Source organism: Siniperca chuatsi, linkage group LG7 (assembly GCF_020085105.1).
Source record: "Siniperca chuatsi isolate FFG_IHB_CAS linkage group LG7, ASM2008510v1, whole genome shotgun sequence".
NCBI classification, from domain to species: Eukaryota; Metazoa; Chordata; class Actinopteri; order Centrarchiformes; family Sinipercidae; genus Siniperca; species Siniperca chuatsi.
Window position 1 is genome coordinate 1,851,270 of NC_058048.1, and position 17,379 is coordinate 1,868,648.

At 40.4% G+C, this 17,379-nt stretch overlaps 1 protein-coding gene across 1 annotated transcript in view; it reads right to left on the reverse strand.

The window, feature by feature from the left end:
• Window positions 1-4,023: 4,023 nt before the first annotated feature.
• pipox (pipecolic acid oxidase) overlaps window positions 4,024-17,379 on the reverse strand; it is an 82,259-nt gene continuing 68,903 nt past the window's right edge. The window contains 1 exon segment of the mRNA XM_044202314.1: window positions 4,024-4,920. Coding sequence (XP_044058249.1) covers window positions 4,790-4,920 — 131 coding nt within the window. The 3' untranslated portion in view covers window positions 4,024-4,789.

Consider the following 17,379-nt stretch of genomic DNA (forward strand, 5'->3'; position numbering starts at 1 on the left):
TTGTTGATTTCAGCTCAGCATTCAACACAATCTCCCCCATGAAACTGATTGGAAAACTTAGGACTCTGGGCTTGAGTACCACACTCTGTAATTGGATATTGGAAGTCCTTACAAACAGACCCGAGACAGTTTGGATTGGCGGTCACACCTCCTCCACTCTAATGGTCAACATTGAAGCCACCCCAGGGCAGTGTGCTCAGTCCCCTCCTGTTAATGCTGTACACCCATGATTGAAGCCCCCGGCATGGAGACAACCATGTTGTGAAGTTTACAGATGACACCACCATCATCGGCTGGATTACACACAACGATGAGACTGCATATCTGGAGGATACTAAATGGTGCACAGAGAACAACCTACTGCTCAGCGTCAACAAAACCAAGGAGCTGATCGTTGATTTTAGGAAAAAGGAGGCAGACACACACCCCTGTCTACATCAGTGGAGCTGAGGTGGAGAAGGTGAATAGTTGTTATAGTGTACCGCGCTCCTGGTCCTTATTCTGAATTTTTATCTGAATTCTTTTTATTCTTTTATCATTTTTATCAAGTTTAGTCCTTAAAACAGATAAAGTATTTTATTGTAAGTGATTTCAATATTCATGTGAATGTTGAAAATGATAGCTTTAGTACTGCGTTTGTCTCATTATTAGATTCGATTGGCTTTTGTCAGAGTGTACATAAACCCACTCACTGTTTTAACCACACCCTCAACCTTGTTCTGGTATATGGCATTGAAATTGAACATTTAATAGTCTTTCCACAGAATCCTTCATTATCAGACCATTATTTAATAACTTTCGAGCTCGTATTACTGGACTACATGCCATTAGGCAAAAACTCCTACTCTAGATGTCTATCTGATAGTGTGGTAACTAAATTTAAGGAAGTGATCCCATCTGCATTTAATTCTATACTATGTCTTGATATAACAGAGGACTCCCATGCTAATGTCCGCCCCTCCCAAACCGACCAGTTGATAGTGCTGCAGGCCCACTGCGAATGACACTCGATTCTATCGGCCCTCTAAAAAAGATAATAAAACAAAGAAGGTTAGCTCCATGGTATAACCCCAAAAACACAAATTAAAGCAAACATCACGAAAACGTGAAAGGAAATGGCTTTCCAACAACCTAAAAGAATCTCGTTTAGTCTGGCAAGATAGTCTTAAAACTTATAGGAAAGCCCTCTGTAATGCCAGAGCAGCTTACTACTTACTCATCATTAATAGAGAAAAATCAAAAACAACCCCAGGTTTCACAGCTCTATTGAGCCATGTATTCCTATAGCCCTCAGTAGTAACGACTTCATGAGCTTCTTTAATAATAAAATTTTAACTATTAGAGAAAAAATTAATCACTACCTGCTCTCAACCAGTACTGATTTATCTTGAAACACAGGAACCTTAGAAACAACTGTAAAACCTGATATATATTTTAACTGCTTTGCTCCTATCGACCTTCTTCAACTAACCTTGACGATTAATTCATCTAAGCCATCAACCTGTCACTTCCCCCCCCCATTCCAAATAGGCTGCTTAAAGAAGTTTTACCCTTAGTTAGCACTTCTTTACTGGATATGATCAATCTCTCTTTATTAACAGGCTATGTACCGCAGTCCTTTAAAGTAGCTGTAATTAAGCCCACTCTTCATCCAGGGGTTTCAGCCAACTATAGACCTATATCTAACCTTCCCTTTTTCTCTAAGATCCTTGAGAAAGCAGTTGCTAATCAGTTGTGTGACTTTCTAAATAACAATAGTTTACTTAAGGATTTTCAGTCAGGATTTAGAGTGTATCACAGCACAGAGACAACACTGGTGAGAACTACAAATGACCTATTAATTGCATCACATAAATGAACTTGTCTCTATACTTGTCTTGTTAGATCTTAGTGCTGCATTCGTCACTATTGACCATCACATCCTAATACAGAGACTGGAACATTCAATTGGCATTAAAGGAACTGCACTAAGCTGGTTTAAATCCTATATATCAGATTGATCTCAGTTTGTAAATGTTAACGGTGAGTCCTCCGTGCAAGCCAAAGTTAGTCACGGAGTTCCACAAGGTTCTGTGCTTGGACTGATTCTATTCACCTTATATATGCTTCCTATAGGCAATATAATTAGGAAACACTCCATAAACTTTCATTGTTATGCGGATGATACCCAATTATATCTATCGATCAAACCAGATAAAACTAACTAGTTAGCTAAAGTTCAAGTATGACTTAAGGACATAAAAACCTGGATGACCTCCAATTTTCTGATGTTAAACTTGGCCCCAAACACCTCCGAGACACGTTATCTAAAGATATAGTTGCTCTAGAAGGCACTGCCCTGGTCTCCAGCACCACTGTAAGGAACCTTGGAGTTATCTTTTATCAGGATTTATCCTTAACTCCCACATGAAACAGACTTCAAGGACTGCCTTCTTTCACCTACGTAACATTGCAAAAATCAGGCACATCTTGTCTCAAAATGATCCCGAACAATTAGTCCATGCATTTGTTACTTCTAGGTTGAACTATTGCAATTCCTTATTATCAGGTTGACCAAATAAGTCCCTTAAGACTCTCCCGTTGATCCAGAATGCTGCTGCACGTGTACTGACAAGAACTAGGAAAAGACATCATATTTCTCCAATATTAGCTTCTCTGGACTGGCTCCTTGTAAAATCCAGAATAGAATTTAAAGTCTTTCTCCTCACCTACAAAGCTCTTAATGGTCAGGCACCATCATATCTTAAAGAGCTCGCAATACCTTATTACCCGACTAGAACACTGCACTCCCAGAATGCAGAGTTACTTGTGGTTCCTAGAGTCTCCAAAAGTAGAATGGGAGCCAGAGCCTTCAGTTATCAAGCTCCTCTCCTGTGGAATTAGATCCTAGTTCGGGTTCAGGAGGCAGACACCATCTCCACATTTATGAGTAGGCTTAAAACTTTCCTCTTTGATAAACTTGTAGTTAGGGCTGGCTTGGGTGAGTCCTGAACCATCCCTTAGTTATGCTGCTATAGGCCTAGACTACTAGGAGACTTCCCATGATGCACCTCTTTCCTCTCTCCTTCTCTCCCTCTCCATTTGTATGCATTTAATGGGATAACCATTACTGCATGTTACTAACTCGACATCTTCTCCCTCCCGTAGTTTTGTGCTTTCTCGTTTCTCTCGTCTCTCCTCCATCGCTTTCAGCAGGTATTTCTACCTCCAGAGCTGCAGAGACTGGATCTTTGGTTGTGAGCCACCTGCTGCCCCTGCTCGGCAACTGCTACTGCAGTTGTTGTTGTTGGCTCTGTTGTTATTATTGTCATTATTATTCCTATGACTGTCATTCCTATTATTATTAATGTATTAATATTAATATTCCCACTACCATTACATTATTGCTATTTTAAAATTCTAGGTGGTATTTGCATTGTGCTTCCCTTTCCTCTGCAAAATTCCTGTGCCAAATTCATATTAACTTTTACAGAGGAGCAATAGAAAGCATCCTGACTGGAAACATCACAAACTAGCATGGGATGAGCACGGCCCACGACCAGAGGACTCTGCAGAGGGTGATTAAAACCACTTAGATGTCATAGTTTGGGGTTTTGTCCTGTTTCCTTTTTTATTTTGTAGTGTTTTCCTCTCCTCATGTGTCTTGTGGGTTTACTTCCTGTCTTTGTTTGCTTTCCCTCCAGTTTAGAGTGTTGGCCCCACCTTAATTGATTGCACCTGTGTCTTGTTGTCTCACCTACCTTAATATATTTAGTCCGGGTCTTTTCCTTTGTTCATTGTCAGGTCGTTGTCCCTGTCATGTGCATTTTTGTTGTACTTTGTTCCGTGTCTAGCATCCCGGCATTTCTTACCTGTGAGCTCTGTTGTATTGATTCTTTGTTTCCTTGGACCTTGCCTGTATTGTGGACTCTTGAACTTTTGCCTGCTCCCTGTCGGATTTGTTTGCTTTGTTTGGACTTGCTCCCTGGTTTTGACCTCTGCCTGCCTGAGGCCCATGGTTGTTTCCCTGTCGGTGGTCGCACCATGTGAGGTGCCTGCGCTGAGCCCACAGGATACTAAAGAACAGTACCCCCCCAATTTTTTTTATTTTTTTTTTGAGAAGCATAAAGGGAACTACAACACAAAATCTCATTATACAACCCTGTGTTGTATCTTGTATATGTGGCCAAGTAATCTGCTTTCTCCACCATCTGGCTTCTGTAATCCCCTCTACACCAATTATTGAAACCAGCTTTCTCTTATACATGACGTTTGAAGGAATAGTTCGACATTTTGGGAAATATAGTTTCAGCATGTAACTCCCTGTAAAACCAGAACTTGTACTTGTTTGTGCAATGGAGTAAACAAATGAGATGTGTTCATTAGCAAAATTTAAACTTGCTGGTAGGCAGATTTATTTATATTTTTTTACTTTGGACAGAGCCAAGCTAGCTGTTTCACTGTGCTTCCAGTCTTTATGCTAAACTAAGCTAATCACCTCCTGGCTATAGCTTCATATTTAGTTTTGATCTTCTCATCTCACTCTCGGCAAAAAAAGTGAATGAACCTGTTTACCAAAATGTCAAACTATTCCTTTAAGAAATCAGATTCCTGTAGAAAGCCGACTGTAACCTATTTGCATGTACACACTGATTACACCATGTGGAATTGGCAACACACATTGACTACATAAAATGATAAAGCAGTAGACAAAACATGCAGTCATTGTGTGATCGTGTTTTTAGTGCTAAATTTCCATGACAATCTCAAATCAACAACTTGTTGATGGTCTGAGTATCTAGCCCCAGCTCTATAAAGCTGATTTGGTCTTTGCCTGGAAGCGCCTGATTCGGAAAGGTGACAGGTCCCAGGATGGCACTTCTCCCAGGCTGAGTTCACTCAAAAGCTTGCCAATGATTGGTCCAAACTTGAATCCGTGACCTGGAGAAGAGAAGTCAATATAGTGAGCAAAATACGTATGTAGGTCATCAAACCATGTCAGATGACTCAGTGTCCTAATGTGAGCAAATCCATGCCCTGCACCCTGTAGTTAGCCTATAAATAGCCTACATCTCTGGGCCTTTGTCTGAATCAGGTGATGGGTTCGAACCCCACATGAGTGAATACATAAAAGAAGAGCAAAACTGTTGCAATACCTGTCACTGAGCATCTATTCACTTTAGTGAACTGGGAACATGCTAAATTAAGGGAGATTTGTCCTTTCTCTGCGTAATGGCTTAATGTGCTCCAGCCCAGGAGTGAGATGAGAGAGTGTCTATTTTCAAAATCCAGCAGCCTGATTGTACTTGTTGCTAAGGTCTGAGAGGAAAATTGTGAATGTCAACAGGGCTTGAGGAATGTAGCACATTGCCATCTGATAAAGGTCTCAGAGCTCCCGTAGATTCTGCCTGCCTTTGAAGTCATAAAAGCTTGGCTCTGACAGTTTGGCCACATGAATTTTCATCTCGCCAGAGAAGGAGAATGGAAAACCTCAATAGATGGCCAAGCCCACAGAGTGACTTTGCAGCTATGGGAACCCCCCCCCAGTACTTGCTTTAAAGGACTTGTGTTGGGCTTTGATGACAAATGCACATAATGCAGGAGGGGGAGGAAGGAAACACATTTTTTTCTGTATTAGGGAGAAGCCCTGTGAACTTATGCAATATGGTTCTGAGCTTCTTTACTGCATCTGCAGAGAAGCTGGAGAATAAGTACAAACGGTACAGATAATTAACACTGACTAATCAACACAATAAGCAGAGCCTAAAGTTGTTCTCTGGAGACATGTGAGTATAGTGCTACATTGAAATCATGTAAGAGTTACCGTAATTACCAGTTTCTGACTTGTAAATGGCATTCATGTCATCATCCAAGTCAAAATTATGACTTGAAAACTGAGAGTTCCAATATATCTGACTTGGAGATAAAAGAGTAACTAAACCCCAAAGTTTTGGCTCAGGTGCCTCTACAATGGCAACTCAAAGAATGCCTCTAGAATGTGAAAAAAATATCAACATGGGCAGCGCTGGGAGAGGGCGCAATTGGATAGACCTACAACCAATCAGAGCAACAAAATGTATGATGTTACGTAGCCCTGAGTAATGGGGTGAGTACTTGGTGAGTTTTCAAGCAGGAAAAAAAGGTGGGTGGGTGGTGGTTGATGAAGAAAAGCTGCCACCATATATGTCCCCTGCCTCCAGATCAGCCAATATCAAAATGCAATTGTAATAGCCAGGTTTCAACCTATACAGGGCAGTCACTATGCATATTTATAGCACAATATGTAGAATTCAAATACTTTGCTCTAAAATTGTGGTTTGGTGTCATTATCAATTTGGACCTGAATCCATCAACAGCACTATTAAATGCCCATATACATTGTTTTTCAATATTATGGAAGTGCCGTTAAAAAAAACATAACAAACGAATAACATAACAAATGAATGCCTAACCCTAACCCTTGATCAGCTAAAATCTGTTATTTATAGCAAGTAAATACTAATTCAACAGATATAGATATTGGAGTATTTTTATTAGCCATGCAAGCAACAATACCAATGTAGGTCAGTCTACCAGTTTGGTCAAGATTGAAATATTTCAATTATTGGATGGATCCCCATGAAATTTAGTACAGACATTCATGGTCCGCAGAGGAATGATCACATAAACTTTGGTGATCTCTTGAGTTTTCATTTAGTGCTACAGTGAGATTAACATTTTTTGTTCAGTGTGAAATGCTATTAGATTAAATTTGGTACAGATATTTATGTTCCCCTCAGGAAGAACTGTAATAACGTCCATGATTTTTCATTTAGTATCATCATAACATCAATACTTTGCTGTGTGCCTAAATACTAATAAAACTAATGTCATTCCCATCAGCCTCAGCTGAATTTTGTGCTTAGTGCTAATTAGGAAATGTTAGCATGCTTACATACTAAACTAAGATGGTGAACATGATAAACATTATGCATGGTAAACATCAGCATGTTAGTTTTATTGCTGTGAGCAAGTAAGCATGTTGACTTTAGCATTTAGCTCAAAGCACTGTGCCTAACTTCAGCCTCACAGAGCCACTAGCATAGCTGTAGACTAGTCTTGTTTACCCTTTACACAACCAAGCCTGCTATCAATCATACAACTGTCTTGCATTGTATGATAATGTGAATGCTCGCAAGTTATTAACTTGTGAATCTTTCCCATCTCTATCTTCCATCTCACATGAAGTGAACATGGCATAAAGCCGCACCACACCAGGTTTCCCCACACTATTTTATTGCAGAGGTGGGTCACCACCTGCACTGAGTCACCATGATTATATGGCTTCTTTAGAGCAAGATATTTTCAAAACTTCTAGTCAAATTGCCATTAAATTCACAGAGGATGATCCTTAAAAATATTGGTGAATCCCTGGCTTGTCATCTAGGGCAAATGATTGCCATTACATTTTTTGAGCATGATCCTGCTCCCAAGGAGATTAACCTTTTCCTTTTTGGATCATCAAAAATGGAAAAGGTTAAGTCTCTCGTGCCTCTCGTATCCTGGCAGAAAATTGGGGCAGTGTATGCTGCTATGGCTATGCAGTAACCAAGTACAGAGATGCTGCACCATGTTGTCCTCAATACTCATCTAGTTTTAAATGTTTCTAATGGAGAAATTTGTTTCTAAAAGCTTCTGGGAAGAAATGAGGGCTTCCATGGAACAGAATGACCTTACTTTGCAAAATGTTGCACTTGTGCATTTGGTGTGAAAGCAGGGTCACAAACATGTTTAGCTTCTCTACTCATAAGGCTCTAAGAATAGCAAAATCATTAGTATAAATTTCATTTGTCCAACATTTTTGTATTGTCTGTCTTTAGACTTTTAGTCCCTTTATCCCAGCAAGCTCCTATAAAAGCAGAGAATTGTGAGGAGGATATTAATTAGATATAATTAGGTAAAGGACATGACTGCATTAAGAGATGGAAAAGTGCCAGGAGACACTGAAGGTAACTGTAGGAGAGGAGAGGTGGATCTGAGTTGGCCTTCTGGGTGCCTTCACCATGTTAATTAGAGAAGAACACAAGTGTAGACTCAAAGCACAAGCGCTTTCACCTTTCACAATGGACAAGAACATCTCATTAAAAGTCTGTCCCTAGAGTACATGGAAGTTTTGGTGTATCCAGTTAGACTCTGTGGATATCCTGCAGCTCTGAACACAGTTTGAGCACATGAGGATAGCTTTTTATACACTCTTATATCTTAAACACAATTTCCAACAACTATTTTTTAAAAATTTAACTTTAAACCAGTCCTTAGATTCAGTTAATAAAATGATTGCATTTCTGGTATTGTCTTGATTTGACTTTCATCAACACTGAAAGCTTGCAAGTAACTGTTGATGGTGGAGGATATTTGAAAAATAGGAAAAGGAAAAGTTATTTAAAACTAGGAGAAACTGTCCCTTAAAGTAACTAGGTACCACAGTTAGTTCTGACCTCTGATAGGCTGAGACATGGCTAGTATATATTCATTATGAGAACTATAGGTGTCTATCAGTTTAATCTCTGTGCATCCAGTACAGAGGCCAGGAACATTTTTGGTCTAGCTTTGCAAAAACCAAAGGAGCAAAAACACTGCCAGCCTAGCTCTGTAAAAAGTAAAATAGCTTTATAATTTTACATGTTTCTAACGTGTTTGCTTGCAAGCTAGTCACAAATCAGCTTATGACTCAGCAAAGATCAGATGTAGGCCAGAGCTCAAACCTGTCAACCCCACATGAGGAGACAGGAACTTCGAGATGATGCATTCAGTCACGGCATTCAGCAGTTGTTGGTCAACAGAAAAAAAAAGTAACTTAAAAAGTAACTGCTCCTAAAACCTCAATGATTGGATTTTACATTTCTGTTTGCAGACATGAATAAAAGAGTGCAAAGTGTAAATAGGATAGTTTTGGAGTCATTGGAAGGTGCATTTAGAAGTTTCTTCCCTTTGGTTTTTGTGCAAAGCTAAGATAATCATGTCCTAGAAATATCTTTCTACTGAACACATGGTGAAACTGATATCTCAGCTGACGCTGGTTAAGACAGCAAACAGCATATTCCCAAAATGTACGTTTTCTGGTTTACTTTAGCTACAATTAAACAAAAATAAAGTATTAACTACTTGTTAATTTGGGGAAAAATAAAATAATTAGTTACCTAGCTTACATGAACATGTAATTAAACAGATTAACCTACACATTCTTGTACATGTAATAGTGCCTGTTATTTTACTAAAGCAATCGTATGGATGATTACATAATTTTGACCTTTTTTCTGTTTTAAATATCATTAAATAATCTAGGATTCCAAACTTCAGTCATTCCCCTATCCCAGATACTGTAAGTCTTATTCCTAAAAAATGTCCAGCAGCCTTCAGTACCAATGGATGAGTCAGTCGGTCTCCCAGGTGTTTTAAACGTGATCAATATTTGTCTTTATCATTCTTTGTTGGACAGTTATCTGCTTGAACCATTGTAATGGAGAATGGAATTCATTACATCTGCAAAACCCAGCAAAGCAAAAGAGATAAGAAAGCAGTCTAATGCAGAGGTTTTCAAACTGTAAGATGCACCTCCCCAGGGAGTTGAAGGGGGGACGCAGAGGGAGAGACATGAGGCAAAGATACTGCGTGAGGTGAAAGGAGCATGCCATTGAGTTAGTTATTGTAGTTTGACCACTGATTTGGCCACTCACCAACATGATCAGCAGTTAGAGCTGCAGCACTGGCTGTGATGCACAGCTCATGGAGGTTTACTTTCAAACTGGTAGTGCTTGATTGCAACAATTTGCGTCAAAAGTCATAATCCCTCTTTGAGTCATAACTCAGTCAAATATGAACACACATGATGCCCATGTTTTATAATTCAGTGTAACTTACACTGCAGCCAAGGATCATCATTTCCATGTCCATCACAAATAATAGTCCATAAACACACTAAGAAAGCATAGAAAAAAGGAACTCTGTAAAACTCCAGAACTTGCTTGAGAATCATTAGATGGATATACTGCAAACAGGAACTGCTAATAGCCAATTCAGCATACTTTTAATAGTGCCAGTTTGCCAAAATGTAAATAAATATAAGCAAAAAAACAAACACAAAGGGGCTCAAGTTGTAGCCCACAGTGTTACTCACTGAATCCATGGCAACATTATATTACCTGTTAACATCCCCCAAATTATGCAAATTGAGCTTACAAAATTTAGATCATGATTATCCCCTAAATAGAAGTAACACAAAGAATAATATTAGGAGTGACAAAATCCATTACAGTTTTTTTTATTCGCTTTGGTACTATTTTCACAAGGTGTACATTTTCAAAACTCCAAAGTGATCACACTTGTAACGCAGCTAGTCATTCTTTCAAAACCTGATGGAACGCTTTCAGTCAGTTGCACATGTTTTCAGTCCACATAATCATTGTTTCAAACACAAGATTATTGTAATATGTAATGGGAACATTTGGTTTAATCACTGAAACACAACAGTATGATCTTCTTTCAGTTTAGTACTTTTAACAATCAGTTCATCCAACAGCAAACAATGCAAGATACATGTTTCAAATCGGCCTTAGAAGTGCTGAAATTAATATGCTACAGTACTATAAAAGACAGATTACACAGTTTCACATTAGGCAATACACTTACATTACTTAGTCACATAATCTATAATTTCCAAAATATCCATCCTATGTGTGATCAAGTGAAGGATCAATGAAGACATCCTCTACAATCATTTGGGCAAATTAGTTTTTATTTTTCAGATATAATTGTAACATAGGTATACTTTCTATTATGTAACTAAATGAGAACAAAACATAACATTTAGTGCACACATTACATTAATTTGGATCAAGCCTGTCTTGAGCATTTGGCCATAGATTCTCATCCACATCACAATGAATGTTTTCATTGTTCAAGCACCTTGGAAAAAACCTTTTGGCGTGACGAATCCATGACATTGGTCTACATTGATGTCATCACATGCATCATCCATGGCCTGAAGGAGGGTGGCATGCTCAAGGGGTTGGCGATCATAGACCTTCCACCTCCATGCTGAAAAAAATTCCTGAATAGGGTTGAGGAAAGGAGAGTATGGAGGCAGGTAGAGAGTCATGAATCGAGGATGGGGCTGAAACCATGCTTGAACTACCTCTGTGTGGCGAAAACTGACATTGTCCCACACAATTACATAGGTGACCCCTTCACCTTGACAGGCCGGCTCAATTTCATTGAGAAACTCAATAAGATGTGCAGCATTATAGGAGCCAAGTAATGGCCTACGTTCTACGACACCATCTTCAGAGATAGCTGCGCACATGGAGATGTTTCCTCCACCACATTTACCTGGTGCCTCTCAAAAGGTGGGCTACTGTTGGTAGGCTGATGGATGCCACATTGGCAAAGGTGTCATTGTTCTCCTCAATTGCCTGCTTTATTTCTGACAGCCATATATCATTCCTGGCCCTCACCATTTCCACCACTGCCAACTCTTGCTGGTCGGTCAGCACACGGCCACGGCCACCACTATGGGGTTTTCTGTCAATTCTAAGCATAGAACAGAGTATACTGTCAATAGATCATACTGTACAAATACTGTAACATGTCTGATGAATTTACATGCATTACAATTTACTGTGAATGTAATAGTATACATCCTCCACACTTACCGGTTTTCTTGGCGAAAGGTTCGGATGATAGAATTGACAGTTGATAATTTTAGATTTGGATCAACTAATCTGGCAGCTTCTGCCATAGTAAGGCCTCGGTTCACCACATGATCAACGATGAAGGTCCGGATTTCATTAGAGACAACAGTTCTGCCTCCCCCTCTCTCATGACCAACCCTTTGATGGGCCCCATGCCCACCTCTTTGACCTCTCTGTTGGTGCCCATGCCCACCTCTCTGACAGATCCCTTGTCCACGAGCTCTTCCTATTCCTTGCTGCAATTAGCAATAACGAGTAATCATCATGTGTGGTTCATTTATATGTTCGTACAAAAACACATTTTATGTCTGTAGTTCTCAAAATCGATATACTGTTTATTGCTGAAATGATATAATATGATGAATATATAGATTTACCAAACGGTTCAGTGATTAAGCATTAAGATCAGTCGGATTAAGTGTTGGTCAAATGTATTTATGCAAATTAGATGAGAAGCGTATCAAAAGTATTGTGAGCATTGCACTGTGAAAGACAATGACTTCATATAAAAGGTATCTCTTTGATGACACACTGATTAGGTGTGGTGAAAAAGTGATTGTGTAATTTTGTGCATGGTACTTTGTCAGTTGAACATGTGATAACATGTTTGAAAAAACAGACTTTTTGATGATCTGCTTTGAGTTTTGAGTTGAACAGTTGTGAGGTTTTGCCACATACTTGTGAAAATAGTACCAAAGCGAATAAAAAAAACTGTAATATGAACTTTTTCAACTTTTTCAACTTTTTTTTTTCATTACTAAGGCTCAGAATGTCTTATCAATGTGGTTTGTTGGGTCTCTGTAAATAATATTATAAAGAGTATGGTCTAGACCTGCTCTATAGGAAAAGTGCAATGAGATAACTTCTGTTATGAATTGGCGCTATATAAATAAAAGTGAATTGAATTGAAATTAGGTGCGTTTCCATCAACTGGTTTGGAGTGAATAAACTAGGCTACAGTGTAGTTTCGTCAGAAGTTGGCATAAGGCTACATTACGCATGGCTGTAAAATGGAGTAGAAGAAGTAGAGGTCGCAAACTGCAACCAAAACCAGTTGTTTGCCAACCACCAATAAACCTCAAAAGAAGAAGAGAGGAGAGCAAGAGGAATAATTTGGTCTCTTCATCAGTCCACACATGCCTGTTGTTACTATCAGCCATGTTTTCGCGCATTATGGGAATATCCGGGAAGACACAGACAGGGGAAACATTCTTCTTCTTCTTCTCTTGGAGCAGAAACAGCTGATCAGTCATGTGAGTTAAATGTTCGCTACATCAGAACTTATTGGGAAAAGGTGTTTCCATCTCCCATTAAGCGCATTAACTCTTTTTCGAAAAAGGCAAAAACCACCTCAAGTGAGTGTAAAAACTTTTTTTGCGAAATTGAAAGTTTTCAACCTTTTCTAATGCGATACTTCAAAATGTGCATAAAAATACATTGATGGAAACAAGACTACTGACACTCTCCTCTAGTCCTTCATATACAGATGTCTTCTGTGTTGAAAACCTGTAGACATATAGACAAAAAATTTTGGTCTCAATAGAGACATGTCACACTCACTATGCTGCTGCTCTGATCTTCTCTTTTTAACACAAATATTGATTTCACAAATATTCACAAATTATTTCCAATCGTGTCTACTTCGCTGTTTTTTTGTTCTGTGTTAACTTAACTCAGCACGAAATAACAGCAAAATAGAACCAACTGGAATTAGTGAATGAAAACAGTAGGACTCGTGTTAAAAAGAGAATGTGGGAGCAGCAGAGTGGTGACTATGACATGACTTTGTTGTTGTACTGATGCAATAAGTGCTGTCCTGAATATAAAGACAACAGGTAAACATGAATAAAAATAAAGGTCTCTCTTTAAAATAAAGCCTGTCTCAAATAAAGGTCTGGTTCTGTCTGGAACTGATGTTAACAGGTACTACTCTCCATTTCTTTGTTCCTCTTGTCTAATAAATCTTGATCTTGTTTCTTTAACCCACAGTGGTCACAAACATGTATCTCTGGAGCTTTTTATGTCTGGGCTACACGCATGTGCACATGCGAGCACATACACACACACTCTCCTCTGTGCTGCTCATCGAGCACTGGGCTGCTTTGCTCCATGCTCCTGATTCTTTGGCTGCTGCTGCTTTTGTGCTGGCACTTATCAGCACACATCTGGTGTACAAGGTGCCAGATACACTACTTTCTGCTCTCTGTCTTGTTGAGCTGTTGACATTTTCATTTTGATATCAACATTTTCTACTTGACTCCATCGGTTTCAGTACATAGACACTGTTTGTGGTGTTGTTTTCTTTTTAAGACCATCTTCATGGCATTTTGCCTTTAATAACTGATTATGAAGATAAGAGCGACATACAGTACATGTGTCAATAGTTCTTGAGTGGATCTGAACACAGAAATCCTTGTGTTTCTCTCATTTCTATGGTGCTCAGATGAACCCACCACCTTGGTTGAGACTGAAATAACTCAACAACTATTGAATTGATTGCCATGACATTTTGGACAGACATTCATGGTGCCCAGAGGATGAATTGCAATTACTAAATTCAAATCCTAATGATCAAGGCTGAAAAAAATTGTTTTCACTGTCTCTTATTAAATAAAAATTGGTGATATTTAAACACATCTTGCATTGCACTGTAGCTATTGTATTTTTTTTGTTCCTCCCTTTGATATGCACTCATATAATCACTGTAATGTATTAAAACTGATAGGAGGATATGCTTAAAAATACAGCATTAAGTTTATCTGAGTGTTGGAAATTGTGTGCATCTCTGACAAACCGTGAGTAGACCACTGGTTTTGGACTGAACGGAGCTTACATTGAATCTTTCACTGCATATTGATTGAATCTATTAAGCTAATGCTAATTTGCTGCTTGCTCCTGCTAATGTTAGTTTAGCTGCTTCTTTCTGATACCTGGGGTAGGCATTGGTGGCTGGCTGACTCTGCAAGAGAGGCATTTGGTCATAATAACTGGAAGACAAGGATGCGAACTTGGGCCCCCTGTTAACTGTTGGCAGTGGTGGTTTGCTTGGTGAAGCTGCCAGTGTTTGCTCTGGCAGCTGTGTTTGCTGTGGTTCTTCTCATATTCTCTTGGCATCTTGTATTTGTTCTTGTTGTCTGTCAACTCCACACCTGTATGCCTCAGTGGTTGCCATACTATGCTATTGTGTGAAGAGAAAGTCAATAAAGAAGACTTAACCGTATCTGAGCATCCTGTGTGTTCTTACTGACACCCCAAGGCGAACATCACTGTTGTCAACTCACACCTGTACAGTCCTAAGTGAAAACTTATGCTAAAACTATTCAGCTGTGATGCAGTGTCTTCATTATTGTTGTCAGAAATCTCTGTGTTTCTGTCTGCATTCTGTATCAACGTTTAGTGAATACGAAGCGGCAGCAATTTAATTAACATTCTCCACCACTTAACGTGTAGTTAAAATTTAGCTCAGTTTTACACTAAGCGGTTTCTCTTGATCAGTCAAGAGATACGGATACGTAAAGGGACTGAATGTAAGTTACAGAAACCAAAGGGTAATTATCTTTTTACATTTATTACACACAGAACTAACAACAGACAAACAACTAGACACACAAATGAGCGGATAAATGCAACCATGAGTAAAGATGAATACAGTGGTAAATAACTCATAAATGATAGAGGACCAGTGTAATCAGATAAGTGGATAATTTTGGCACTGACCAGTGAAAATCAGCAGGTATTTCTGCCTCCGGAGCTGCAGAGACTGGATCTGTGGTTGTGGGCCACCTGCTGCCCCCGTGTTCCTGCTCGACAACTGCTACTACAGTTGTTGTTATTGGCTCTGTTACTGATGCTGACATTATTTTTCCTATAGCTGTCATTCCTATTATTACTAATTTATTAATATCAATGCCCCTTGGAACCTAGCCGGTGCTCCACGGACTGTGTCGGTAGACTGCATGCCTGTCCCCTGCGAACTACACCTGTTCCACCCACTCTGGAAGAGTGCTCAGCGACCAATACTGGTGTACAAATAAAAACTGTTAAAACCAACTATGCGGCTCTCCACCTCGCTGTGTTCCGCTTTTGGGTCCTTAGATCGTTAACCATAACAGAAGAATCTGGCCAACATGAACCCAGTGGACACCAACCTGGAAGTAACTCTGTTCCATCAAGCATTAACCAGCCAGGGGATTTTGCTGGGGCAACATGAACAAGTCCTCCGGGCTCTCTCTGACAGCAATCAAGCCATGGTAACCCAGATCACACAACTCACTAACCAAGTGTCAAGACTCACTACTCAGCTCTCTTCTCCTGTCTCTTTGGCGCAACCTTCACCAGCAACTCCGGCAAATCCATCACCGATATCGCCTCCACCCCGGCATTCCTACGCCTCCAATCCGGATCCCTTCGGTGGAGATATAACGAGATGTTGGGGTTTTCTTCTGCAGTGCTCACTGGTATTCTGCCAGCGACCCTTGACGTTTCCTTCAGATCAATCCAAGGTACATTATATTGTGGGGTTACTCTTTGCAGGCTGGACTAATCCACCCTTCATCTTCTCCAGCAGGGGCAGGATTCTTCTTTGTGGCGAAAAAGGACAAGACACTATGCCCCTGAGTTGATTTTTGAGGTCTCAACCATACCACCATTAAGAACAAATAGGCTTTGCCGCTAATCAACTCTGCTTTTGAAACCCCTTCAGGGAGTCACCGTTTTCACCAAGCTGGACCTCCAGAACACCTACCACTTGGTCTGTATTCGGGAAGGGGATGAGTGGAAGATGACCTTTAACACCCCATTAGGACACTTTTAATACCTGGTCATGCCCTTCGGAATAACGAACGCTTCTACCCTCTGGGCCTCTAGAGAGGCCCAGCGGCACCAGCCGGCCCTCGGGAATGACCCTCCTAATCGTTTCTTTGTCCCTAACTCTGTTTGTTCCCAGGTGCTCCAGTGGGCACAAAATTCTCATTTTTCCTGTCACCCCGGCATGACCCGGGCTCTCTCCCTACTCAAGCATCACTTTTGGTGGAGGACTACGGAAGCGGATACTCGGGCCTTCGTGGCAGCCTGCTCCGTCTGCACTAGAGGAAAGTCGACTCACCAGCCACCAGCTGGCCTACTATGGCCACTTCCCATTCCCAGTTGCCCTTGGTCACACATTGCATTGGACTTTGTCACAGGGTTACCCCCATCTCAAGGTAACACCACTATCCTCACTATCATAGATCGTTTTTCTAAGGCTGTTAATTTTCTGGCATTAACCAAACTCCCCTCAGCACAAGAGATGGCGGATCTCCTAGTCCAACAGGTTTTCTGCCTCCTTGGAGCTACCATCAGCCTCTCCTCCGGATTTCATCCCCAGACCAACGGCCAGATGGAAAGAGCCAACCAGGACCTCAAGGCAGCGCTTCGATGTGTGGCAGCCACCAAACCTTCCTCCTGGAGCTCCCAACTTCCCTGTGTTGAGTATGCACACAATTCACTAACCAGGTCTGTCTCCTTTTGAGTCCTCATTAGGGTACCAGCCTCCACTGTTTCCATCACAAGAGAGTGAACTGGCAGTCACCTCCGTTCAACACCATTTTGACGTTGCCGTAAAGTCTGGAAGGAGACCCGGGCAGCACTTCTCTGGTCTGCGGAAAAGAACCGACACATCGCGGATTGTCAC